Source organism: Humulus lupulus, chromosome 7, assembly GCF_963169125.1.
Source record: "Humulus lupulus chromosome 7, drHumLupu1.1, whole genome shotgun sequence".
NCBI lineage: Eukaryota > Viridiplantae > Streptophyta > Magnoliopsida > Rosales > Cannabaceae > Humulus > Humulus lupulus.
The window spans coordinates 67,593,626-67,620,585 of record NC_084799.1 but is presented as its reverse complement, the minus strand read 5'-3'; the positions used below and the strand labels follow the sequence as shown (position 1 = coordinate 67,620,585).

General features: G+C 34.1%; 4 protein-coding genes across 8 annotated transcripts; 1 reads left to right on the top strand and 3 right to left on the bottom strand.

The window, feature by feature from the left end:
* Window positions 1-10,230: 10,230 nt before the first annotated feature.
* Window positions 10,231-13,951, bottom strand: LOC133788245 (uncharacterized). 5 transcript variants are annotated; one of them, XR_009873156.1, is made up of 9 exons: window positions 13,669-13,951; window positions 13,177-13,263; window positions 12,473-12,870; window positions 11,666-12,315; window positions 11,372-11,539; window positions 10,939-11,268; window positions 10,791-10,864; window positions 10,579-10,713; window positions 10,231-10,463 (listed from the first exon to the last, which is right to left on the bottom strand). XR_009873156.1 is itself a non-coding variant. In XM_062225648.1 (8 exons), exons 4-8 carry the CDS (start codon window positions 11,912-11,914, stop codon window positions 10,398-10,400), a joined length of 948 nt encoding a protein of 315 aa, XP_062081632.1. In that variant the 5' UTR covers window positions 11,915-12,315; window positions 12,473-12,870; window positions 13,177-13,263; window positions 13,669-13,951; the 3' UTR covers window positions 10,268-10,397. The 5 variants fall into 5 exon arrangements, 4 of the variants coding, with proteins under 4 accessions (XP_062081632.1, XP_062081635.1, XP_062081633.1 ...); XM_062225648.1 differs by lacking the exon at window positions 10,791-10,864 and having other exon boundaries at window positions 10,268-10,463; XM_062225651.1 differs by lacking the exon at window positions 10,791-10,864 and having other exon boundaries at window positions 10,268-10,463; window positions 11,666-11,772.
* Window positions 13,952-16,662: 2,711 nt separating this feature from the next.
* LOC133791817 (protein FAR1-RELATED SEQUENCE 5-like) lies at window positions 16,663-17,991 on the top strand. The gene has a single exon (XM_062229728.1). It carries the CDS (start codon window positions 16,663-16,665, stop codon window positions 17,989-17,991), a length of 1,329 nt encoding a protein of 442 aa, XP_062085712.1.
* Window positions 17,992-19,186: 1,195 nt separating this feature from the next.
* LOC133791816 (uncharacterized) lies at window positions 19,187-20,263 on the bottom strand. Its single transcript, XM_062229727.1, has 3 exons — window positions 19,915-20,263; window positions 19,460-19,645; window positions 19,187-19,312 (listed from the first exon to the last, which is right to left on the bottom strand). Exons 1-3 carry the CDS (start codon window positions 20,194-20,196, stop codon window positions 19,187-19,189), a joined length of 594 nt encoding a protein of 197 aa, XP_062085711.1. The 5' UTR covers window positions 20,197-20,263.
* Window positions 20,264-20,444: 181 nt separating this feature from the next.
* On the bottom strand, window positions 20,445-21,794 carry LOC133791815 (uncharacterized). Its single transcript, XM_062229726.1, has 4 exons — window positions 21,265-21,794; window positions 21,048-21,213; window positions 20,724-20,962; window positions 20,445-20,451 (listed from the first exon to the last, which is right to left on the bottom strand). The coding sequence occupies exons 1-4, from the start codon at window positions 21,792-21,794 to the stop codon at window positions 20,445-20,447; spliced, it is 942 nt and encodes a 313-aa protein (XP_062085710.1).
* Between the last annotated feature and the right edge of the window lie 5,166 nt (window positions 21,795-26,960).

Genomic DNA, 26,960 nt, shown 5'->3' with positions numbered 1-26,960 from the left:
GAACAGGAGTCATTAGTGAAAATTTGTTGCCTAGGTCAGCAAAGTTTGTAATTTGTGATAAGCTGATATTTTATTTGAAAACTTTTGGGATCCCTTGTAATTATTCAAAGATTTTAATGAAAAGTTCAACCTTTTGATCAAAAACTCTTAATACCAAATTATCGTTTAATATAATCACACTTTCAATTCCAAATGACTCGCTTACCGAGTTAAACACTATCTTTAGCACATGGTATAAAGGTTCTTACTACTCGGGGCGTTACATATTAGACACACACTTTTTATAGATAAATTAATCAATGTTTATTATTTCAGTTGGTGAAATGAATGAATTGATTTGGGAAGTGTGTTGAGTTTGTGTTATGGTGGTCTAGAAAAGTAGAAATTCTAGTTTATATGGCGGAGAATTCTCAAAAAGTTCCTCTCTCTGTCCTTTTATTCTTTTTATCTTTCTCTTTAGAGCTTCTATAATAACAGACAATGAATGGTAATAGTATTTCATTGTTGAGTTTGATGCTTCACGTTGTTTTTGGAGGTCACATTGAGGTTGGGAATCGCAAAAGATAAATGGAAAGAGAATTGATGAGGGCAAGGATTTTTTTGGGTTAAATTTGGAATATGGGAATTTAGATTTACATTTATACACAGATTCAACAATTTTGATATGTATATAGCCTTATTTTTAAATCTATTGCCCATTTAATATTTCTTACAAAACTATACCTTTAACTACAAAAATTACCAAGTACCCCTAAACCAAACATATCAAAAACTCTATTCATTTCATAATTCCAAATAGAAAACCATAAACAAAAAACTAAAAGTTTACAACTTTGATTTCACAAAGAATTTTTGGCTTCCAACTCAATTATTTAAGATCTTTCACTAACAACTTTCTCACATTGCAATATATCATGGTACTATAATTAGGGTCTTTTTCTTGTCATTAAAAATCCCTAGGTATTGAACTAATGTTTGATGTAAAACCCTTGACGTCACGCTAGGGCCGGTACAATTAGTAATGCTCGACGTCCTTGTTGAGTAAAAAAAGAAAATAAAAATATTAAAATAAGGTAAAATAAAAGATTCAACAAATCTAAATAAAACCACCAACTAGCCAAACCAAAATCCAAAGGCTAGAGACAATAATTTAGGAATCAAAATCAAAACACATAAACATTTAAAATCAATAGTAGTTTATATTCACGTTCTTATTTGAAAGAAAAACAAATCGAAATATATGAATTGTGTAAAAAATATGTTTGACAATTAATAATGAGATAATGGATGAATCATCGGTTAACATTAATTCGATGAATTGGAAAAAAATTTCATTGAAAAATCAAATAAACTTTTCAACAAAATAAATTTATTAATTACAAAATTCTATTTACAAAAATTCCTTCACCTAAATAATTTCTAAAATTGAAATATAAAAAAACTTAATCTAAATCCAGAGATATTAAACCCTAACCAAAAACTAAACCTAAACCAAAGCCTAACTGAAATCATAGAAAAGGAAAACTCGATGATGATGGAGGAGCAACAAGATGGTGAAGCGACACTTAGGATGGCTAGAGATGTCACGACTCGCAGTGGTTGGTACTTGTGAAAGCACTGGTTGCGATTTTCTCATGATGGCTGGGTGCAAGGACAGCGACAAAAGTTAAAGTTAGGGAGGGCCAAAAGATAATTTTTTTTAGGGGGGTCGAATACATAATTTATTAAAAACTAAGGATTAAAATAAAAAATACTATGCCAAAATATTTTTTCCCGAATTTTAAGGGGGGGGGGGGGGGCAAAGCCCCCATTAAAGCCTTAGTGTCTCCATCTCTGTTTAGGTATATCAGTCATGGTGGCTGGGTGTCTCGCATGACCTGTATTGAAGGAAGAATCAGACGATACAAAGAGAAAGGAAGAGGGAGTAGTGTAATTGAGGCTGATAGAAAATAAATCTTAGGGTTTTATTTAGTTAATTTTGGACTTGATCATATTGATCTTTGTTTTTTTATATATATGCAAATATTATAGGGTAGTTTTCTGGTGCATCCCCAAAAAGGGGCACACTAGTGCACCTCCTCTAGTTTTTAGTTCAAGAAGTATTTTCGGTGCAATTTTTTTATGGCCTTATATTGTAGTTATTTAGAGCATTCTACAAATTTTTGAGAAATTCTGAATAATTTACAGTATAGAAAACAAAATTCAAATAGTTTGTTGCACACGTGGAATGTAACCTATTTAAACATTATTTTCGACACTAGAAATTATTTAGAATTTTCTAAAAGTTTACAAGATGCTCTAAATAATACAATATACACGATCATAAAAAAAATTCTCCGAAAATACTTCCTAAGCCAAAAATACCAAGGAATGCACCTGTGCCCTTTTGGGGAGTGCACCGGAGAATCCTCCAATATTATATATATAACACTGAGGATGTCAAGCAATGCTCTACATTTGCCTGCCAACTAGGACGTTGAATAATGCTTAATGCCCTACTGCAGTCTAACATAAAGTATTATGTGTATTTTCGTGCTCATTTTCTTTTAGTGTCATATATTGGTTGCATTATTGTAGTAGTCTTTTCACCAAGTTGAAGGAGTTGAACAAAAAATTGATGATGAATAAGTGAATGTGTTATTTATTTAAGGTTGTGGGTGTGTTATGAAAATTGGTGACAACAACTGGCATTAGCAACTATAGTTGTAGACTCATCAATACAGTTTTATTGTTCGAATCTTGATTTATTAGCAAGAATGAGACCAACTACATGTTCAAAAGCAATCCTTTTGGATTTGGATGTTACATATACAATAAAAGACTTGATCTCGATTCAAAACATGTTCAAAGACAACATGTAGTTGATCCATAAGATTCTTGGTTTTAAAATGTAGTACATCATGGACAATAATATTTTCATGATTGTATGAAGTTGGATCTAGAGTGGCAAGATGCAAGGATGAGATATGGATATGGATGTGGATGGGTAAATCTGTTGAAAAGTCGCCCATGCTGTAGCACTAATGTTTTGACCTACAATATAATGAGACATAATCTCGAAAGAAAGTGAGTGTAACTATTTGAGGATAAGACAATCTTCGCTTCTCTATTGAAGAAAATATGGATTGAGGCTAGGGATATTCTTAGGTAGGGCCACAAATGGTTCATCAAGAAAATCTTCAATGTCATTAGCAAGACTGATACTTTTCTTTTCTGCACACCCAAAAATGAAATTGTTGCGATCAAGTTTGACAAGCAGAGTGTGATTGAGGGCTTGAGAAAGAACCATGAAATGTTGTTGTTGATTAGTAGTGTAGAAAATGATTGAGGGCTTGAGTGATTTTTGGTTGAACTAGTGGTGATCGCTATGAATAATGGTTTGTTTGCAAAAGAATGAGGAGCTAGACAACAGAGATAAATCAGGTAGCTACACGATGGACAAAAATGGCCAGAAACCATGTGACTAAAAGACATATTAAGGAAAAATAGCTTTTGATGATCAATATGATTAAGAGCACAGACTTGTATTATGTTGGGGATTAGGACCTGCACAACACAGCCAAAACAATGCACAAAGAACAACAACAAAGAAGAACAAGTAAGACAATTAATCAAACACAAAGTAATCAAAAGTAAAACACAAAAGAAAGAATACCAATGAATACTTGGTTTGGATACAACTAGTGTAGTTGATCCTACATCCAATGCTAGGCAGCAATATGCCTAAGTCAAATCCACTGCATCATAAAAGATTACACCCTCCAAGCTCTCAAGATTACAACAACACTCATCCAACTTTCCTTGAAACACTCTCACACTTGAGTATTACAATATAGTTCTTGCTCTCAACTAAAACTCTCAAAAATTAAATAGCACTAAGGTGATCAGACCTAAAACTATATATAGGGACGAGAAACAAAAACTAAAGAGCCTAGCAGAAACTAGCAACAATCTCTTGTTCTATTATGAACTACTGATGTTCGCGCAGATGCAACTGGAGTTTAAGTAGTTGCAACTAGAACTGCAAACTACTGTGAGCTGTCATTTAAGTAATTTTTTGATTGGATAAGGAAAGAAGTCACAATCTTCACATATTATTTATAGTTAATAGAAATTACAAGAGAATAAATAAACTAGTAACAAAACCAAGAACGTTCTTTTAAGAGACAAAAAATGGGGTCAACGAACTAATAAAAAAAGTAAAAGCTGAAAATAACTAACACAACTAACTATGTAGTTTAACATTATATTTATTAATTCATTATTATTATCTTTTAATTGTTACATCACACATTGTAGCAGATATATCATTCATCACAAATAGTAAAGCAAATAGATATTGATTATCTTGTATTTGTACTTACACACTTAATTTAGGAGTATATTACAACAAAGATTAAAACATGGTAATATCCTCACATTTCCACTTATTATAATGACTTGATTTGTTGACCTCCTCCTCTCTCATCATACTAAATAAGATGATGAGATCACATCATTACATTATTTGAGAATGGAAAAAAAACACCAATAATCCTGTCACAAGTATTGTCATGTACGTCTTCTGGTACACCTTTGTTCCGCTGTTTACCTTGTCTAGTGTTATACCTGCAATATTTTCCAAACAACAAAATTCAGTCTTTACTTAATACTCAAAACTTTTAAGCTGCGGAAAATTATAACTAATACATATATATTTACGATTCATATATACAAATGATCATATATGTATTCTGGATACCTAGCTAGCTATATTACTCACTTGTATTAGTGTTGCATCCATTATTAATGGTTTCATTGAGCTTTTTAATGGATGCACCGTTTTTGAAGACAACTCTGTCGAGGTCCCTCATGACCAAATACATACAGCTAAGAACATTATTCCTGATATGGTCCGCGCACAGTCCTGGCTTGCAGTACTCTTCTATTTCTTGGGAGCTCACGCTAAGGTTTCCTTGCGGTGTTAACACGTCCTTGCTCTTGCATACCTCACTCGATGCCTGATTGAATACAACAACTCCTTTGGCTCATGTATAATAATATCATATGACTTTTACCCAACCCAACTATTTGTTTAAAACCATTCAATGAGTATTTTGCATGCACTATATATCCCAATAATAATAATATAATAATAATAATAATAATAACATATAGACGTATATACACCATATATACCTGATTTTGCAAGCAGAAGTAGGCGCTTCTCCACATCTGGATTGGGCCAAGGTTTACATTTTTTGTGGGGCTTGTTCTATCTGTTAAAAATCAACAAACCAAAACGTCTGTTAGGATATAAATTCACGCCATCATGAGGTATATATACTTATTATTATTATAGTGAAAACGAAGAGATATACTTTCATGAGCATTGGCAAACTGAAGTAGAAGAACAATCCCCAAAGAGAAGCACAACCAACCAAATCTTCCACCGAATAACTTGAAATTGGTTTCCATAGTTCTCATTAAGTAGCTTCTACTCTTGACTTCTGTTAGAATAGAACAGAAGTGTGCGTTTAGCCATTTATAACCTCATTGAAGATGATTTAGTTATTTTATATTGAAATATATTATTATAAAACTATATTGGAAAATGGAATGGCAATAGAAACAAGTGAATTAACTGAGTATATTCTATGAATATATATGTTATATGTACCCTCATATATGATAGAACCGATAGTATTTGCAGAAAGAAATATAGGTGTAGCGGACATAATAAGGTACTACTACTTTGGACGTTGGAGAGGAACAAAATTGGAACTCGATGATTATATACAATTACATATATTTTTATGAATATAATTTGTTTTGTAGCTAGATATCTCTTCGCTGTCAAATGTTATGGCGGTATCGTCTATAGGTGCTTTTGGTGGTATTCCTATGTACAAAAATCAGATATAAATTTTTAATGCAATATTCCTTTTCGTTATTCCCAAACCTTACAATTTCGTCCTATAAATTCACTTCAAAATATTACAGTTGGTCATGACTGTAAGCATTCTACTAGAAATATTATCTTAATACCAATCTTCATATATCAATTTAAGACACATACATGATATGTGATATATTTATATATAATCCGGAAGCTGGAAAAAGAAAACAATATCCAAGAAGAATACCAAACAATACCATCACTGTCCCAAATTTATTTTTCCCTGCCCCATCCTGCACCAAAACTGTTAATTAAATCCATCGATATTTTAAATATCATCCCCGCCTCATTTAATGTTATTATCAACTAAAAAACATAAAACATATACAAAATATTATGATTTGAAAAAATATATATATAGGAGATTTCTCTTGTGCGGGCTTCAATTTCGACCGTACCATAGAGCTGTTTTGTGACCCATCTCCCTTTGGCACGCTGCTATTTTGTCTTGGTGTTTCGTGAGGAGCCGTGTAGGATAGTATTTACCAAATTAGTAATTAATAATCAATTTGACTACTTCAAAAAATTACTCAGATTTTTTGGGATATGCATTAATGATGAGTACAATTGGTGGGGCCAATTTTTTAATGGATTAAAGATGTGGTATTTTTTTGGAAGGTTGGAAGACGTGTCTTTTAGGCTTAAGGAAAAAATAGAAGGGAGGAGGAAGAATGGTGGGATGAAGTTCTGCAATTATTTTCAGAAAAAAAAAAGGTATATATAAAATCACTGTTGGAGTCACTGTTAGAGCAAACTGTTGAAGCTTTTGGCTAGAACAACCTCCAGCAAAGCTAATGTCTTCATTTCGTAAAGTATTTTGTTCCACCTCTGTAAATGAATTTTATTTTTTTCTGAAGACAAAAGTTGATGGTGTTGTGTTCTAAATGGTAATTTTTTTATTTGCTTTTTTTTTGCTTCCTTTGACTACCGTAGTGATTATGCAAGGGGGTTATGAGAAGTCTTTTAACTGCTTAATATGTGTTATTATCATCGATGATTTTGATTGGATTTTAAGTTGGTATAGTAGTTATTATTTTTTTTTTGTTATTATCTTTAATATTTATATTTTATGTATGTCTAATGATTAATATGATAAAATGCTTATTTGCAATTGGTTTGATGTGAAATGAAATGAAATGATGATGTTGCTTATGATATGATTTTAATGCAATGCAAGTGATAGTTATTAAAAGTTTGCTGGGTTTTGAATTTGGAGTATTAAATTTACCACTGGTAGTTCTTGAGTGTTAAATGAAATCGGAAGCCCTCATAAATACATGAATATATGGTAGTTAAATCTTGAAAATTGAGTATGATGCAGGTTAATATGATTGTCATATTTTGAGTAATGTTACTGTTGTGTTTACACCAAAAAAAGTTCCTATAGTTGAAAGTAAAATTTATTATTTCATTCCCTGTTTTTTGTAGGAATATGATGATATGGATAAAGGAGGATTGGGAAAAATAGTTGAGGCAATATTTTTTCATTCAGTTGAAGCTCATGAGTTAAAGGCTAAGATTTCTTCATTCAAAGATCAGTTAGAAAAATTTCGCGAGGGTGAGAAAAGAGTAGCAGAGGAGGATAAATTTTTTGATGTCCTAATTGAGGAAGGTTGTCAAAGGAGGAGAACGAGTAAGAAGGTTATTGGAAGTTTTAATAATAGCAAAAATGTAGGGAGTGATAACGTGAAAGACAAGGTTCAACCTAAGGAAGCAACACTGGATGGTGAAAATGAAGATTCACACAAATTTGAGGATTTAAATTTATTTTTTGATAATTCCATGGTGGATGAGAGTTTGTCAATGGCAATCAAGAAGAGCTTTTGTTGTTCAAGTGAGAAGGAGGCTAAGGTGAACATAGGTAGTGTTGTTGGACATAAAATTGGTACTGTTGGTAATATAGAACATGTTAGTAGAACAAACCAGTTCACTGACGTAATGCCATCTAATTCTTTGAAAGCAAAGATGGATAGTCATGATGTAATTGATGTAGATGAAAGCATTGGTGGGGATGATAAGTGGATTGGCGTTGATGTTTTGAATGATACTCCTAGAAATTTGGCCACATCACTTGAGTTGCTTAGTCAGATGAGCCATAGTACTGGAAACAATGGTATGAACGCAGATGATGTAATATTTTCTGAGTTCTTGAAGGAAAAGGCATTGAAGTTGAATTATGGGGGATCTTGTTTTGATACAGAATTGTTTGATGCTTCGAAATGTGAAATTTATATGCTTGGCTTGAAGGTAAAATAGAGCTGACTGTTTTGTTTCATTTTATTTTCTTCTTAAATTGACTAAATTAAATTCTTTAGAATGCGCTATAATAGTTTGCAGGTTTATTCCTCTCCTGCGGTGTTACCTAGAACGATATTAAACTGTGCCAGTTGGCGAGATTTTGGTGTGCCAAAGGAATTTGAGGGGATTTTGATGAGCTATGTGATGGATACTAATTTGCCAAATAAGTTAGTAGTGTATTATTAAACTCTTTTATATTATGCTTTTAATTTTAGTACATTACATTTATTTTATATGTTGTTTGATTCCATTTGTTTTGTATGTATAATTTTGCATTTAATTTTGTTGGATATTTTTTAGCGAGATTGTTTTCGTTGGGGAGAAAGTGGTTGAGAGAAGGTTTGACTTCCTCACATTGGGAAAGAACACATTAGTGGCCCCTCGAGTATGTTGTTTGTTTTTTTTTTTTGAAAAAATCTATGAGGATTATTTGGTTTCAGGTTAATGTATTTAAATTTCTTGTTTTGGTTATAGGTTGTGAATTGTTTGCTTGAGATTTTGTATGCATTTGAGAAATCTGAATGTTGTTTTTAGAGAAAATATTGGTGGATTCCTACTGCGTTGTCGGTAGGTTTACTGAGGAAAAGTCCACATGTACTTGTTAATTTTAATATTTGATATATTTAATTTTGCCATTTGAGTATTCTTGTTTTGTTGTTAAGTAGAGACCCGATCGTAAAAGTTTATTTACATTTAGTGACCGCAAAAGATGGATTGATTGGTGTGGAGATATTGGAAGTTGTGAGAAGGTAGGTTTCTTGTTATAGTACTTTAATTGGTGTGGTTACATTAGTTTATTTTATGCATTTATTGTGAGTTTCTCTAATGAGTTGGGATAGGCATATGTTCCTATCATGGCAAATCGACATTGGTTTGTATCTGTGCTGAATATGAGTGAGAAGGCTGTTGATGTTTATGATGATCTAAAAGTTCCATCTCCTAAGCTGGGAATTGCTATTTTGTCATTCGTGGTATATATTGAATATATTTCTACAATTTGGTTTATGTGTGTTAGTTTGTCAATTTTTTTTTTTAATTTTTTCTATGATCTCTGTTGTTTAGCTCCAGTCGATGGACAAAACATTTAAGGAGTCTATTTTAAGATTGTATGGGAATCTTCAGTATTTTAGTGACTTTTATATAGCAAAAGCAGTAGATCATCACAGGATTGTTGGAAACTTTGATAGTAGCTTGCATGTTATGAAACATCTATTGGGTAGATACATGGATGGCGTTCTTTCTGCAAATGTACAAATCCTATTATTTATTTTCTGTAATTTTATTGTTGGCAATAATTAAATGATATTACAAATGGGGTTGTAGTAATGATTTTCTAATTTATCAGGTTGGAGAATCAGCTCAAAGGCTATACATTGGGTCACTAATTCTGGGTTCGGAAGCGAATAAGTTGTAAGATCATATCATGAAGAAAGCTGCTAAACACGATTGGTCGAAGAATTATGAAATATAATTCACTTTGGTTTCATTTTAAAAGCTGATATGCAATGTTAAGTTAGTACTGTATTTTGGAGATTTTTAGTGGGCCTATGTATGATCGGTAATCTCAAGTAGAGTTCTCTTACTCGTTAATTTTTGGCAGACTGAGCCAAAAGACCTATATATGAGTTCTTGTTCTTGACATAAATTTTTTTATTTTTTTCATTTGAAGTGGATTCTGAATTGAGGATAGAAATTGGTAGCTTTGTGGAATCAAATAAGTAAAGATATATGTTTTATTTTAATCATTTATAAAAGAATTGGTAGTGTATCTGACAATACTAATTTCTTGATATTACTATTTTGGAAGATTTAAAATAAAACTTTCATTCAATTTAGCACATTAAAAATTAAATAAGTTTGGAAGTCTGCCCCAATTCCAAACATGATGATACTTAAAACTGACTAGAAGATGGGAGTGGAGGGCGAAGGTTAATTTTTCTACATGTGTTTGGTGTGAGTTTTTTTTCAACAATTTCAAATGTCTGGCATGTCAATAAACATTTTAAAGTGATTTTGTATATATATGAAAGATAGAAGAAAACACAATATATTATTAACTAGTATCGAATAAACATATTAAGTTGGACGGTGGATCTCTCCTAGTTAACAGTTCAGTACTGTAGAATATGACTTATTTTTTTACTCTCATTTATTTATTTATTTAGTTGGTGCTGACGTTATCTTCAATTGTCGGTCTTCTGCTTGGTTCTGTTGGGGAATTTTGTGCCTATGAAAAATGGAAAGTCAAGGGAATAGAATTAACATTTAATTATACATATATTTGTGTGGTATGAACTTTACTCCTTAAAGTTGATGTATTAAATTGGTATTATAAAACTTACCAGATCAATCATCAAGGTTGTTAGGATGTTGGAGTATGTCTTGAAGGTCTCACTAGTTGTGTTAATCTGTTGAATTAGATTTGATTGGACACCATCCAACCTAGCAAGTAGTCCTGTGGCAGCTATGCATTTTCTCTAAGCCAAAAATAAAAATAATGTTGTCAACCACACTCAATGAAAATTACATAATAAACCTCGGAGACTTATTTCACCTTTCTGATTAGTTCATCCAGGCCATCCTTTGAAAATAGGTTATCCGCCTGTTTTGGGGCATCCAGTGGAAGTTCTAGGGAATATATATATTAAAGACAAAGCATTATGACATATTTTAATAATATTAATTATGAATTCGAAACTAACCTCTTCATTATTGTTGCTGGACAAGAATAGCGATATGTACTCGTCATATGTCAACTTAGTGGATTTTTTGAAAAAATTCCTTCCGGGCTTCCCAGCTAAGCACCAATTATTTGATATAAGAATTGTTTTCTCTTTTACTATCATTGATTTTGGAGGTATCTTGGGGATATTTGTTTGTGGAATGTTGTAACTTTGCATTGTGACTCTTTCAGCCAAGTACCATTCGCCTCCATGCAATCCCAATAGGAGGATTCTACGAGTGTTTGGTTGTTCGGAGAACCTCACATACGCAGGTTGGCGTTTTCTTTCCCCCCAAGGGAACCATTGAACCTATGTGGCATATGAAGATTTATTATTGACATAATATTATCATTAACCATTTCTATTAGTAAGAAAGGAAACCTACACTAAAATATCATCTTCGCTTACTTACATCTTTAAAAGTTAGATTATCTAGTATTTCTCTGTAGTAGTCCAATAGGATTGAATGTTCCATGCTTGGCAGAGGGCAGCTAATCCATAGCAAGGATCTTGGAAATACCTTGGACATGATGCACTGAGATGTAACCCGCAAAGAAGGAATGTATTCTCTTCCCCACACCTGTGTGTAACATAGCATAACTAGTTCATAGAAGAATGATTGTTTCATGAAGCAATTATTTATTTTTTGATTTATTATTTGTGAATACATATAAATTTAGATTAACCATATTTAAAACAATATTACCTCCCATGCTTTCCATAGTCCTCCTATGGAGGTGGTGCATTGTCTGCATAGGTCGTCCATTTGTTCATAACAGTAAGCCAAGCCCGCAGCGCCCCGGTTGTACATTCCTACCTCGTCAATTATAACAAGGGATGGTAACAAACACACATTGACCATGTTATTGCTCCGTGCAAATAATGTTGATCCAAGCAGTGCTATTAAGAACACTCTGGCTAGTATCTCTTCAACCTCCAATGTTTTAGTCGTCATGCCTTGGTATGCATCGTATAACCAACTAATGGTAACCTTTCTCTTTTGAATACTTGCTAATGGTTGTCCAAGAAGTCTTAGAACAATGTCTTTTTTTTTATGAATCTCTTTATCGATTTTTAAAGTGTCCCGTGCACGGCTAATCCAGTTATTGCACTAAAATCCTTTGGAGTCATAGTCATTTCCCCAAGGCTCTCGAAAATAAATGTGTGCGTAGTGTCCCACCACTTTTCAGCTAGGGATTGTATCAATGGATGGTCTAAGGGGCCTAATGGAATGGAATCTACCAAAAAATTTAGACCTGAGGATACCACTTGTGATTTAACATTTGGGTAAAGTTCATTATACCAGTTCAGAATTAGTTCCCTTTCACCCTCTCCTGTTATTTTTATTTGTGTCCTCTGAACAATAAAACTACCCCTTGTTAGTGTACTACTTTTGTGACAATATAAACTTAAGATGTAAAATGCAACGAATATTAAAAAAATTATTAAGTATTAAACGTTAAATGTTTAAAAGAGATCGAGTAGAGAAATTATTAAATGGATTTATGTATACCTTGAATGACAAATGCTCTGATGGGTATAATTTCACAGTATCCTTTTTTATGAGTCCACTTTGTTTATGGCCCCTTCTAATGCCGTATTGTCCATGTGGTATGGTAATAATGTGATCTATACTGGACTCCTTTCTCTTATTTGACGAAAAAATAGGGGGGCCAGGTGAAGTCGAGAACCCCACATCATCAACTTCTTTATCAATTGAATTAAAGTCCATGGTATGTTGTACAGTTGGTTCCTTATCCTTCCACGTTGACTACGCCTTAGGAGTTTGTTGTTGTCTTTGGCTTCAAAATTTTTTGCTGCTACTTTAAATCCACTTGGCTTGTCGATGCTAACTCTAGCTAGTATCGACATTTATCATCACATAAACATCATTAGAAAACATGATGCAACCTAGGTCAACAAAAAGGGGAATATTAAGTTCCAAAAGTACCAATATATACATGTTTCAGACAATCAATCTCCAAATTTTAAAGAGTCATGTAGTGTTTTAATTACATATTTATAAAAACACACAACCAAATTGTTACTTGTAAACAAAAGCCCTCACAAAGACATGTAAAAGAACACGAACTTCATACAAATATCATGGAACAATATTGTTAGTAGAACTATAGTTAGAGACATACACAGTTATAACGTTAAAAGCAAAAAAATACCATCACAGTTATTGTAATTGAACAAACGTGAATGATTTACCTTAAAAAGTCGAGCTTTGCCATGAATTTGAACATGAAGATATACATGTAATGATCGAAGCCCCTGTCATTCTTCTAACTCCCATTCCTTTATTCGCATATACCGGGATAAAGGAAAAAATTAGGGGGAAAAATATGTATACACAATTGGATACTTTGGTTACTTCATAAATAATAGAAAGACTAATGTAATCTATGAACTGTACACACCATAGTCAAGGCCTTTGACAAACATAATAGTTGAAATTTTGAAATATAACTTTGAGAGTGAAAGGTGTAACAAATTTGTCAGTATTATAATTGATAGTGTTGATTGACATAATCTAAGAAACCCATTTGAACTAAATTCAAAGCAATTAAGATCTAACTTTCGGCACTTATAATTTCCAAAGAAAATATGAAAGACCCATATAGCAAACTTAAAATCGGCTTAATCTTCTCCAAATTTTCGAGAAAAAGTAAAATGAATTAGAGAGGGACAGAAATAACAAACCTCCACCATGAGTATCGCTTGCTCTCTATGATTGCTTGGTGGACCTACCGCAGACTGTCCCCGTTGCGTAGTGTACCAGATACGAACACGACCGAATTCGAACCGAATTCGTTTATCTTCTCCTTCAACTTGCCGAGAGGATCACGCGGCAAGGCTACTTCAAATTCCCCAGTCCTGTATGAATTGTTCACTTACCATATTGATGGGATTAGATATAAATCCACCAAACTCTAACCAACTTGTATCTGCAATTTATTGTACTCGGGACAGACAAAAATGAAGGTTAAAATGAACCAGATTTACTTTATTTTTTTGGTGAATTTTATTATATATTACCAAAAAGAAGAAACCTTCCACACATATTTGGGCCTGCGCAACCCAACCGATTGAAAGGCCCTGATGTGGGCCGCAATCATACTAGCCCCATCCCCATTATAGCTTCATCTTAATTAGCAATTTGGGTACAATTTTGGCATTTGTTTTTGAGAATTTTAAAAAAATATGGTTTTTATACCATTAATATGTAAAAATATGATAATTATATTTTTCATAATTTGCATGAGAAAATTTATTAAATAAAAAGTTAAAGTATAGGAACATAATTAGTAACTAAGTAAAATATGAAAATGCTACATTTTTTATTATAGTTATGTTATCTTTGATTTTGAAAGTTATTTTATTTTATTTTAATTTTTAATTTTTAATTTTTTCCTTCATTTCTTAATTATTTTTTCTTTCTTTCTTTTTTTCATTTTTTCACACATATATTTTAACATTACAAAATTATTTTACTATTTTATTTATTTATCATGTTTTATTATTATAATTTTTTTTATAGTTTTTTCCACCATATGTAAAAAAATTCAATTCAATTTTTTCATGATTTTATTTTTACTGTAACCCTTATAGAAACACCAAATTTTGGAAAGAAAACTAATAAAAATATGAAAAAGTGAATGAGTAACTAGTTACTCTGATAGGATCATTCAAATCTAGAAAAAAATTATATGAAGAAGATGAGAGAGAGGGGAAAGGGGATGGATATGATTTTTTATCTTTCTTCGGATATGTGGTAACTGTTGGATTAGCTTATACATGATCTTTATTTATTTTCATGTATATCTAATATCAAACAAATTAATACGAGATAGCCTAAAACATGTTTCTAAAATTGAATTCAAAGAGAAACAAAGAATTGAATACTTATAGTATACGCAGCGGAATTAAAGAGTCTTTCCTTCAGTTTCTCTAACTCTTGTATCCTCTCTGTCGCAGAGTATTATCAAGAAACTGAACCGATCTTCTATTTTCTTCACAATCTTCCAATGTATCCTTAGAACCACCTAGACTAGTGTGGGCAATTCTCAACACATGAGATAGATATAGAGAGAATAAGAGAAAATAACAAAGAGGCTTAGAAAAAGACTTGTGTTTAGAGAGAATCTAAAACTATCAGTTAGAATACTAACCACTCAGAATTGAGATTGAATTGACCTATGGTCAACTATATGATATGACTAGAATAGATAATAACGGTATGTTTACTTATCTTATCAACTGTCAATATCGGTCCAGTCCGATGTAACAAATACATCCAATCTTATCTACTTTGCTAATGTTCTGGAAAGAACATAACACTGTAATGTGTAAGTAGATCATATCGTAGATTGGCAAGTCAGTGTAAATCATGTGCACTGACTAATCTTATGACTAACTTATTTTGAACATATAATCATATTTATATTCCACTGTGATTACGTCACTATAAATAAGATTAGCTATAAGCTCGAGATTTAATAAAAGTTTATATTAAATAAATAATCATGAAAATACAACATGTGAGCAAAGTGATTGACCAAGTCAAAAAATGATTTATATTCTTTTATTAATAATAAAATGAGATTACAAAGAATTTGAGTTTTAATTAGGTCATAAAACCCCAACATGTTCTAAATCTCTCACTTGAAACTTAGCAGAATCCAGATATTTCTGTTGATGATTTATTAATTAGGAAAAAAAATAAGATTATTACTTATAAAAAATCATAATTATAAGAGTTTTGTATAAAAACCTACTTCTAACTTTGCCTCCCACCATAATATCATCAAATTCAACATTAACGAAGACCCTTTGCTGCTGACGAGGGAGCACTTGGTAGGCCATCTCTTCCAACGTCTTCAGCTTGTAGAGGAGTTATTTTTTTTTTTTTTATGCAAAGAGTATTGGCTTCAGCCTTCGCAAAGGCCATATGCGAAGATCTAAATTTGGGAACGTTCAAGAGAGGGAGTGGGTTTGTTCTAGGGAAGGGAGAAGATTATAGTGTCATTTGTCCAGATTGGATCGCACTCGAGAGCCCAAGGCAGTGACCCGTTGTAGGTCAAGGTGGCTTTCAGAGTTAATTTTTAGAAGCATTATAACACGTGGATATGCAAAGAGTTTATTTTTGATCATTCCCACGTGGTAGCCACAGATTCACATAAGCAATTTCTCTGCTTAAGCCGAGTGGTTACACCAGGTTACGCACAAACAACACTCTCACTTCGGGAAGCGGGTGTTAGAACGTGTCAAATAATGTCATACATGGCTCTGCAAGCTGGGTTTTATGAGAACATGCCATTTATAATTAAGGATATGTACAACCGAATTTCTCGAGATACTTCAGTATACTTTGAAGAGTCAAATGCAGGACAAGCAATGGATTATTTAGAACATAAAATAGATCATGACCCCGAGTTTGTCGGTATATACAAGACAGACAAATTTGGGAGGTTGGAACACCTTCTTTGGGCTGATAGCCAATCAAGAGCTGATTACCATACATTTGGACATGCCGTCGCGCTAGATTCGACATATAAGACCAACAGATATGGGAAACCGTTACTGGTGCTAGTTGGAGTTAACAATCACTTTTGAACTTGTATATTTGGCTTCACGTTGCTAAACAATGAATAGGCGGAAAGCTACATTTGGGCATTCAATGCATTTATTCAGTGTATGGATGGAATTAAACCGAAAACTGTAACCACTGATGGTGATGAAGCAATCAAAATAGCACTAATGGAAATGATGCTAGAAGCGGTGCACAAACTTTGTTATTGGCATTTGCACAACAAAACAATTGTCAAGGTGAAGGATCCCGCTTTTGCTAGCAAGATGACAGATCTAGTTTTCAAGTATTACTCGGTGGATGAATTTGAGCAAAAGTGGGCTGATTTGAAATATGAATTCGACATTGAAGGAACAAATTATGCAAAAATACTTCATGAAAGACGAAAGTCGTGGGCAGAAAGTTACTTGGGGGCAAAATTTTTTTGCGGGATGACTACAACACAGCGCAATGAGGGTGTCAATGCTGTCTTGAAAAAAAAATTAAACCGTTCACTCAAGTTGTATGAAGTGGTCAGAGCAATCGACATGTCCCTTTCATGGATCCGGCAAAGACAGGCGTTTGATGACTACGAGACACTCCATAGTAGTGTCGAGTTAGAGAAGACTAACATGCCTCAAATTGAGGAGCAGTTATCCAACCTATACACCAGGAACATGTTTTACAAAGTTAGGCATCAAATGCAAAAGCAAGGGAGATATACAGTTGAAAGTACTTCAGATGATGATAAAGGCATAATACTCCACCTATTGAAATACCCACAATCTATAGTGAAGAGATCTGTGATGGTTACTACTGACCGTGAATATTTTGTTTGTGAGTGCCAATATATTCTATCATTTGGTACTCCTTGTAGGCATATATTTGAGGCAATGAAACATGTGAAAGTGATTGAGATGCCAGAATCACTAATACTTAAGCAGTGGACACTTAATGCAAGAGAACCAAACCATATCGGGCCAAATGAGACTTATCGACATTGTGAGAACAAGAACACGAAAGACCAAGCAAGGTTTGGTAGTATCACAAGCAAGATGGCTGAAATTCCATACATTGGCTCTAGGAGCCATGAAGCTTACGAAGAGACTATGAGACAACTTGGTAAAATGCATATAACCTTGCAAATGTATGTCAATCATGAAGTAGATGAAGGCGACTACGACGATAACGTGAAATGGCAACACCATGACCAGGTTGTTTTAGAGCCGATTGTTACTAGATCAAAAGGAACTGCAAAGATGAAGGGCTCCAAGAATGCAATGAAAAGAAAATGTAGCATTTGCAAGAAAACTGGACACAACAAGGCAACTTGTATTAGAAAGGGTCATCAAAAAATTAATTATGACTCTGATGATGAAGACGATGAACATTTTGAAGATGCCATGCCTCAATGTGGTGGAACTACTCACACGGATGAAGAAATGACGCCCCAATGAACTACCTCAACAAATTGCTTCTTCTTCATAGTTAGAAAAAACAAGGCAGCCTTGAGGAGAGGAAAACCCAAGTGGTCAGCAATCAAGATTATTTTCTTATCAGCATGGAGAATGCAAGGTATAATACAATCATTTTTTGTCAACCTATATGTATTCTATAGTCTTCCCACTAGTTGGGAACTACTTTTATGTATTATATTTGGACATGGACTTGTACTACCTTTATGTATTCTATTTGGACAAATGCCTTGTTGTGTGGCTTATTCTTAATCATCATATGAAATATAAATTAAGTACATATATAATAGGTAAGATGTCATATAGTAGACACTTGCATAATTAATTAATTGCCAACCTTTATCCTTTTAAATTAGTTAATGTTAATTCTAAATTGATCTTGTACAAGCGTTACGAGACCCAAGGCTCATGAATACATATCATGGAAAAAAAAGAAGCTCTAGATCTTTGGCAGGTGGCAATTGTTATGTCTTATTTATGTTTTCCATTTTTGTCCTTCAACTCTCATGGAATTTAATCATTTTTCTATAACCATGTCACTGGATTTTGCAATTGGGCACACTATTTTGGGAAAACCATAGCAGCCATACTACCAACTCCTTTTCTGAAAAAACAAAAACAGAATTACGATCTTATTTCCAAAACTTGTCAAGTGCCCCTTATTATTAGGATGGGGCTTTTGAAATCAAAAGTATACATATCTCAATATTTTTTTAGAAACTAAAGAATTTAATAAATACAACACATAAAATAAAATAGTGCCAATTTACGACTGCCAAAGATCCATTTTCTGTTCAAACTAGCGAAAAACCATTGTGGACAAGATTAAAATGAACAAATATTAATCTCTCAGCACACAAATTTATGCACCTTCGTCCATATGCAATCTATCGCATACCTCAATTCTCAAACACTTAAAAAAAAGAGTCCACCCCCAACTATCACATGTAATTACATAATTCAAAAGATTACCAAACCAGAAAGCAATACAAAAAAAAAAGAAAAAGAGTAAGCCCCATCCAGCTCAGTCCAAATTATACCCCATCCAACTCAGTCCAAATTATAACCCGACATATTCCAATAAAAAAATATTTTCAAAAATACCTACAAGTATCACCCATATACTCAACCATTAACGCGAACCAAAATAATGCACTCATAGAGAGAAAGTATCATCCTACTTTCCAACTCGCCCACGCTTAACCTCTCCTCTTCTGTGAATCATTGCATCCACCATAACCGATTCTTTTAACTTGTTGCATTTCGAGGTAAATATATTACCAGCTACACGTGACCTCTCATTCTAGGAGTGAAACTACACCAAAGTAGAGATAAATATAACTTCACAGTCCATACAAAGCAAATCAATTTATGAAACAATATTAATCCTAATTAAAATGACTGGAAATGGGAATCACTACAAAAATGAATAAAGTTTGAAAAATCATACTTTCGAATCATGCTGGAAGTCATCAATAGGACGTTGCTCCATCCAATTAACCACAAATATACCACAGTCATATGAATTAGACTGTTGTGGTACATTAGTCACTGTGCTAACTGTGAAGCTAGAAAATGACCAGTCAGGTCCCATGCTTGCAATTTGGTCTCCCAACAGATCATCAAGTTGTTTTAGCTACAAAGAAAAAACTACAATTAGCAACATAAAAGGTGGTTAATAATTACCACCAAGATAATGATAAGGCAACTCTAACACTGACAAAGAACTTCTAAGAAAAAAAAAACATACTCCCCACACTTTCAAAACATCCAAAATCTCATTGAGATATCTTAAATTTTTTCACTTAAATAAAATATAAACCACACAACATCGATTGAAAAAATGAATAACAAGGAAAACAATGACAATTACAAAATAAATTCTTTAAGTACCAAAGAACTAACCACTGGTTGTACCAATTTCGCTCCTCTGGATTTACCCTTGTGAAGAAGAGAATCCCAAATTTCTACCACTTTTATCCCAACATGAAGAAGAAACAAGACAAAGTGACGGATGTTCTGAATGTGCACCGGGATAAAAATCTGCAGACCATCAACAGGTTTAAAATTAGAAAAAAAATGCATCACCATGGTACCAATGAAATCTATTCTCACATCATAAAACCTTTTTACAAATTGCAAGATCACCAATGAAATATTCTCGTGCAGACAATCTTTCCCCAACATGTTTGCCGTGAACAGTGTCAAAAAACAAACGCTGGATACTTATTCCAGAAGACTTGGGAAACAAAAATAAAAAGGAAGTCATTTAATATTTACATTAAAATACCACCACATTACAAGTTTCATTACAAAAAAAGGCCACAATAAGAAAATTTCAAAACTTACAATCAATCTGGTATTTAGGTACCACAGAGTGCGGCCCCCTTTCGATACTAAGCGTTCCGTGCATGTAAGCATCTCACATACCACATTCAACACCTACAAAAACAAATAAATAAAAGTTCAATCTTTGTTAACCCTATTTCTTCGACAATCCAACTTTTCCATAATTCAATTAGATATTTTTTCAATCAAAAAAGTTCTTCCAACTTCACCTCGCCAGATAGCATAGTCTCAGGAGACAAGGATTTAAAAAATGCATGATTAAGGTAGTAGAATTCTGACTCCACAATATACTCACTATATGCAAATAGACAAGCCAATAACAATTAGTCAATCGGGAAAAATCTATTAGTAGATTCTATATAAACCAATGAAGCAAAATCAACTTCTCTCCCACTTTACCAAATATACAAACTACAAAAACCTTCGACAAATAACTTAACACATACCCTCCATCCAAATTCTCATCAAATATATAGTCCAGAAGTGGCCCATAATCACCGTCAAGGAGAGGGGTAGACACTATAAAAGGACCCAACTTCTGTACCTGAAAAGCACCTCTCCCAATATTGCCACCACCATTGTCTGAGAGTGACTCCAATTTCCTCTTCATTAAATAATTAAATCATATTATTTTCCTAAACAAACCTATAAATAATAATTAAAATAAATGACAGATTTACCACCTATACCTTCTCTCCTCCCACACTCCTAACACGATCTGCACTTGACGCACAATCACGCTTCATTTGACAAGAAGAATTCTCAGTCTGCTTAATCATGCCATCTACTGGCCCATGGAAAAAAGAATAAAGTGCCAAAATTAGTTCTCCAACATATACTACTCTATAACAACCTCTTTCAAATTTGGAAAACAATTAAACCCATACCATACACACTTACTCTTACTGATTTCCCTCGGTCCATGAAAGTTTTCCCAAACTCAGTTGTCCTTTGAAACAATTTCTCATCAAAGCAAGTTTTCCACCTCCTGCTGAACCGCTCACTGTCCTGCTACCACCACTTGTTGAACTTTCAACACTACTTTTAAAACCTCCACTCCTACGAGAACCAGTGGTAACATTCAAATCAGCCAAACTAATTTTTTCCTTTGCAACTTCATCCTGCTCAACTATTGCATCCTTACTTTTTCCAACATCTCCGCCATGACCAACCTCGTTTTCTTTCACCCCAATTTCATCTGCATGGCCTTTTTCTAAGTTGCTACCTGCTGCAATGTCATCGCAACTTCCAAAATAAAATTGGAGAATTTTCCCTTGAAACCTCCATCGATCCTCATCTCGCCCTTTAACATGCTCTAATAGATAGTTAATACTAGCTTCAATTTTATGTACGTCCTCCTTCAACTCAGAATAACAGTTTTGGAGATTTTGTACAGATTCCGATAAGATCCTCATAGCCAATGCCAAAGCCTCCATCCTATAAAAATTCTAGTATAAGCATACTTAATTTGTAATTTGAGATCAATGTGCAAATAGTCACAATCACCAACAACATATATACTATACATGCCTAGCACTCACATACTTATATAATTCATATAATTGGTGCAAAATCCACTTAACAGTCAAACGAATGCCTTCAGTGCAATTCATATATCAGTTTCCCAACAAAAAATAATAATACATTCTGCAAACAAACAAAACTCTTTTCAAAAAGTAATAATACATTCTCCAAACAAACAAAATCCTTAAAAAAAAAAAGTGGTCACATTTAAAAAAATTATAATTCTTTGCTGTAGTAATAGTTTCAATCCTCACCCATCATCATAAACATATTCATCTTCTTGTCAATCAAATTAATTAAGAATAACATATTTCTCCTCATTCAGTACACCTACTTATTTCTATTCTTGAACAAAATATAATTTGGCAATATAACATATTGCCAATAATGCCCTTCATATGCCCTCTATAAATGTATTAAAAAAATTATGAATCCCCTTCACAAATATTTACAATAATATATAAACACAACAACAATTTAATGGAAGAAAGAAAGTATGACTAGTGAAAATATAACAAAGATACCCAAATTAAATCACTAAACTACCTTATCATATAAATTCAAACCAAGAAAAGACAATGAAATAACAAGGGATCCGACCTCTGCTACATCAAATATGGACAAATAGACCCACCAAGCATAGAAAAAAAAAATCCAACCAAGAAATACACAAGAGCATGATTCAAACCAAAACTAACCCATTCGTCGGAGCCATGTACACCCTACAATGACTGCTTCAAATCATGCTGCCTTTCCCTCCCTTGGTCTCCAAATTGTTCATCATTCGGCTTCAAAGAACGTTGCAAAAACTTGAGAATGAGACATACAGTGGACAAGTTAAGACACTCAAACATATACAGAAAAAAGGCTTTTGGAAAAGACAACTAATATGAAGGAGTAAATTAAGGAGGCATTCAATTAATGCATGACAAGATTATTGGGCCCCACACACCCTCCATTCCATTTATATAAATCACATACATTTTGGTTTAGTGTACGCCCCACCTACACCCAACAAACCAAAATCAAAGGCTAAAAAATAAGCCCTATAGGTACGGTCGAAATTGAAGCCCGCACAAGAGAAATCTCCTTTATATATATTCATCCAAATATATAAATGGTGTAGGGCAAGGAGTCCTTGCCCCCATTACCTACCCTATCTATTTCAAAGAAAAAATTCACTATCAGGGATGGCTTACCCAGGATCGGCCAAAGCATTTTGGGAGCCTTAGGCAAAAAATCATATATAGGGCCTTTTGAAAAGATATTTTAGAGTGTTTATTATTTAAATTATGGCAAAAAACTAAAATGAGGCATTTTTTAAAAAAAAAAAATTGGACCTTTTTCTAATGAAGTTTTGGATTTTTACTTTCTCATTACATTATATTTTTATTTTACTATATTAATACTGAAAATTTTTATTACATTTGATCATATAAATCTTACCCATTTTCAAAAATTATATATAATGTTTCCTTATTTAACTTATTTAATGAATATTTTTTTATTTCATTTTTTTTTAATTTTTGAAATGTTGAACTGTTTTATTTTTAGTAACTTCCTAATATAGATGGTGAGAAGATATTTGGACTTTAATATCCCTTGATTTTCGGCATCTATACTTTTCAAAAGTTTAACTTTTTTTTTTTGAAAAGAAGAAGAATGCTCTCTAGTTTCCTAAGAAGAAGAAGAAGAATGCTCACTAGTTTCCTAATGGTGAGTACTCAGATTGGAGGGGATACCATTCTTCTCAGTCGCCGACTATGGATGAGATTGAGAGCAGATGGAGCTCACCAGAACCATGACTTCATGGCCCAAATTCGAACACCGTGGGTGGAGGTGAGTCTCACTGCCACCACCACCGCACTCCTCAAGCTTCGTGCATCAAATCTAGTACCCCACACCCCATGCTCACTATAACGTGATGGAGCTACTGATAACTCTACAAAATAGAGTTATTTTATCATATTTTTATGCTAATTGTTGCTTAGTCTTATTATAATTTTTTAGATTTTTATATGTTTTTATAGATATTTTATTATAGTTTGTTATAGTTTAATTATTTGAAATTAGTATTGTTAAGTTGTAAGAAAAAAGATGCATTTTTTAGCTTAAATGTTTAAGTAAATTAAGTTTTAATTAATATGTTCAAAGAATTAATATGATTTATTTTATAATTGAAAATATTTTATCATGACTTAATTTATATTTATTTTGTAAGAATTATGTTTTTTTTTTTGGCTCTTGAAATCCAAGAAAAAGAAAGGAAAAATGGCATTATTGAAATACCAAAAGAAAAGCATATTGGCCCAAGCTCCCAAAGCCCAGCCGAAACCTCTAGGCCATTCTTTAGGAGCCACCATGCCTCCAGCCGTGTGTGCCCGGCCCACCTACAGTCCAGCTCCCAGGCCTGTGCCTGTTGCTTCCCACACCTGGGCCGCCTGCTCAGCCAAGCCTCCAGCTGCCACCTTCGGCCCAGCCCAACCTCCACATGCCAGCACCTTCATGCCCACACCAGCACCAGTGCACCTCCACATGTCTTTGTTGCTCCAAGCCTAGGCCCACCCGAAGCAGCCTCCCAGCAGCCGCCAGACCCAAAGCTCCCAAAGCCCAGCCGCTTGAAAACTGGCCCAGCTCTCTGCCACAGCCCCCTTGGTGCTTATTGAGCCCAACAAATGACTCTCTTGTCCATTTGTCCCCTTGTCCCTAAAATGCAATTTTTACCCAACTTTTCTACACATTTTCACCACAAAATCATCATTGCACTCTACAATTTACCCCTATTTTCCATATTATAATTAATCTAATCAATTAAATTAATTTAAATTGATTATTTTAATAATCTCATTTTGGCTATAAATATGTAATTTCAAAACCATTTTTGGGGTGTTTAATTTTTGGGTTACCATCTTCTTTCTACCATTCTCTCTTCCATTTTGGGGGTTTTTCAAGAGCATTTTCAAGTATGTATTTTGTTTATTTTGTAATTTATATTCTAGTTATGTGCTTCCAACCCTTGTAATGCAACAAAGTTTATGGATTTTTCTTCTTCATATATGTCTTTCATCTTTAATATCTCATATTTTGGATTGTTAGATAATATGCACTTTGTTCTTCATTTTGCAAAACATAATATTCTTTGTGTAAGATGTGTCATTAAATTATACACATCTAATGCTTAGAACAAAAATATTATGTTTTGCCTTATAAATAATGTTATTTGATTTTTTGTTGTTTCATTAGGTTGATTCACATTAAATACTTTGAAATTATACTTTTTCAAAAGTGAAGAAAAATCCTATCTTTTTAGAAGTAATTTGTGCTTAAAATTATAAATCTATTTGGAAAATGATAGTTTGACTTATTTTAACTATCACTAAAACTTGGGAATCAATATACTAATAAGTATTATTAAACTTACATTTTGTGGATTCTAGTATCTTAATAATCTTTCCTTTTAACATTTATTTTCAAATCATTATTGGTTTATTTGTATTCTCTTAAATAACTTTATTTTATCTTTTATTTTATGTTCATGACATTAAATCTCCTCAATCTTTGGAGCTATGTTAGAATTTATTAATTTTGGTTTAAAATAGTTTTCCTTTTTATTTTAGACAACTCCTTTGGGTTCTGTTTACCGAGCTTTTCGGAAACTAAAATAATAAAAGTTAAGAGAGACTAGAGAGAAAGGGTTTAGAAGTTGTAAGCCAAATTTTTACGTGGTTGGGGCGTTAATGAGCCTTAGTCCACGAGACAATTGTATTAGAGCTTAGAGAATCTAAAACAATGGAGTTTTCTGCAAGTTTCAAGAGAGTAATTGTATACACGCTCTCCGGATCCCCCCTCTTTAGTGCTCTGTTACATGTATTTATAGGTTCACAGGTGCACTGGGCTTGGGTCGAGGTGACCCGGGCCATATAAAGGTATAAACACTGCTGGCTTCTCTATCGGAAGCCCAATACAAAGGGTTAAAACATAAAAGAAATACATTAATCTGAGTCCACTGGGCCAGCCCAAACCATATCTATCATGCGACAAATTGGAGCTTTGGTCTGGGCATCTTGAGTTACGAGGAAGATTCAGGGGACAAGATTAATCAGAGTAGTGGCGGCACAGGTCTGAACCAACGGCGTGCAATCCCGAGGTGGCCTTTTTTGCAGGTGAAACATGGGGACAACTCCCACGCTTCATGGGACGAAGTCCAGGTCACGGATGCTTTATCCTGCCAACCTTGGAGAATGGGCCAGGGTTCGTTTACCCATATCCCTCTCCGTTCGCCGAGGTCCCGTACCGTTTACCATGGGCCTGGACCATTTACCAGGAGCCCGGACTGTTTACCAGGCTTCGGGTTCATCCACATCGATCGCGACTGTTATCCAGAAGCCAAACATACCATTTCCCAGATGACCGTCCCTATAAATACTCCCCGGACGCCTACCAAGCCTCGCCCAGAGTTGGGTTGTCGATATCTATTATACTATTTGCCAAAGGGGCCTGGGCTGGGCCCAAACTCATTTGGTCAGCCTGTGGGCCTGAAGCGCGGATCTGGGCGCTTGGCAGGAAACAGGGATAACATTTACCCCCTAAGCCTTCATCTGGGCCTACGCGGTGGAGGCTTGTCTCAGTCCCGGATCCTTTCGGTATTCTTCCCAGTTCCTTCTTGGAGCAACTGGTCCGCGGCATGGGCCCCGTGTGCTGGACGACTGTGGAGCTCGAATCATTTACCAGGGTTTGGGTTCATTTACCAACGCCCCGGTTCATGACGAGGGGTGCACATGTCTCCTAGCAACCATTGCATCAATGACACTTGATCTTGAAAGGTCAACAACCACCTCAAGGGTCGCTAGGCTAGGGCCACAATGTCAACGCGGATCACGAAGCGTCCCATCCGCACTGTTGCTTTCCATTATTACTTCTGCAACAAGGAGGACTGTAGGATGGGGTGACCTTTGAAGGGCCTATCTTTCTGGGACGTCGGATCGCAGTGGCACAGATCAGAGTGGCGCGGATCGGAGTGGCCCAGCACTCGAGTGGATCCATTAATGCCCCTACACGATCTTGGACCATCCGATGGG

Excerpts from the sequence above, each read along its gene's own strand:
- LOC133788245 (XM_062225648.1), bottom strand. The coding sequence starts at position 11,914 with ATGACGACTAAAACATTGGAGGTTGAAGAGATACTAGCCAGAGTGTTC. Across the intron at positions 11,540-11,665 it reads GACTATGGAAAGCATGGGAG|GTGTGGGGAAGAGAATACAT; the intron begins GTAATATTGTTT and ends TGTTACACACAG. Across the intron at positions 10,714-10,938 it reads CCAGCAACAATAATGAAGAG|AGAAAATGCATAGCTGCCAC; the intron begins GTTAGTTTCGAA and ends TTTTTGGCTTAG.
- LOC133791817 (XM_062229728.1), top strand. The coding sequence starts at position 16,663 with ATGGATGGAATTAAACCGAAAACTGTAACCACTGATGGTGATGAAGCA.
- LOC133791816 (XM_062229727.1), bottom strand. The coding sequence starts at position 20,196 with ATGTTGGGGAAAGATTGTCTGCACGAGAATATTTCATTGGTGATCTTG. Across the intron at positions 19,646-19,914 it reads CGAAATTGGTACAACCAGTG|CTAAAACAACTTGATGATCT; the intron begins GTTAGTTCTTTG and ends TTTTCTTTGTAG. Across the intron at positions 19,313-19,459 it reads ACTTCCAGCATGATTCGAAA|AATGAGAGGTCACGTGTAGC; the intron begins GTATGATTTTTC and ends TTTCACTCCTAG.
- LOC133791815 (XM_062229726.1), bottom strand. The coding sequence starts at position 21,794 with ATGGAGGCTTTGGCATTGGCTATGAGGATCTTATCGGAATCTGTACAA. Across the intron at positions 21,214-21,264 it reads TCATGGACCGAGGGAAATCA|AGGTTGTTATAGAGTAGTAT; the intron begins GTAAGAGTAAGT and ends CAAATTTGAAAG. Across the intron at positions 20,963-21,047 it reads GGAGTGTGGGAGGAGAGAAG|AGGAAATTGGAGTCACTCTC; the intron begins GTATAGGTGGTA and ends TATTTAATGAAG.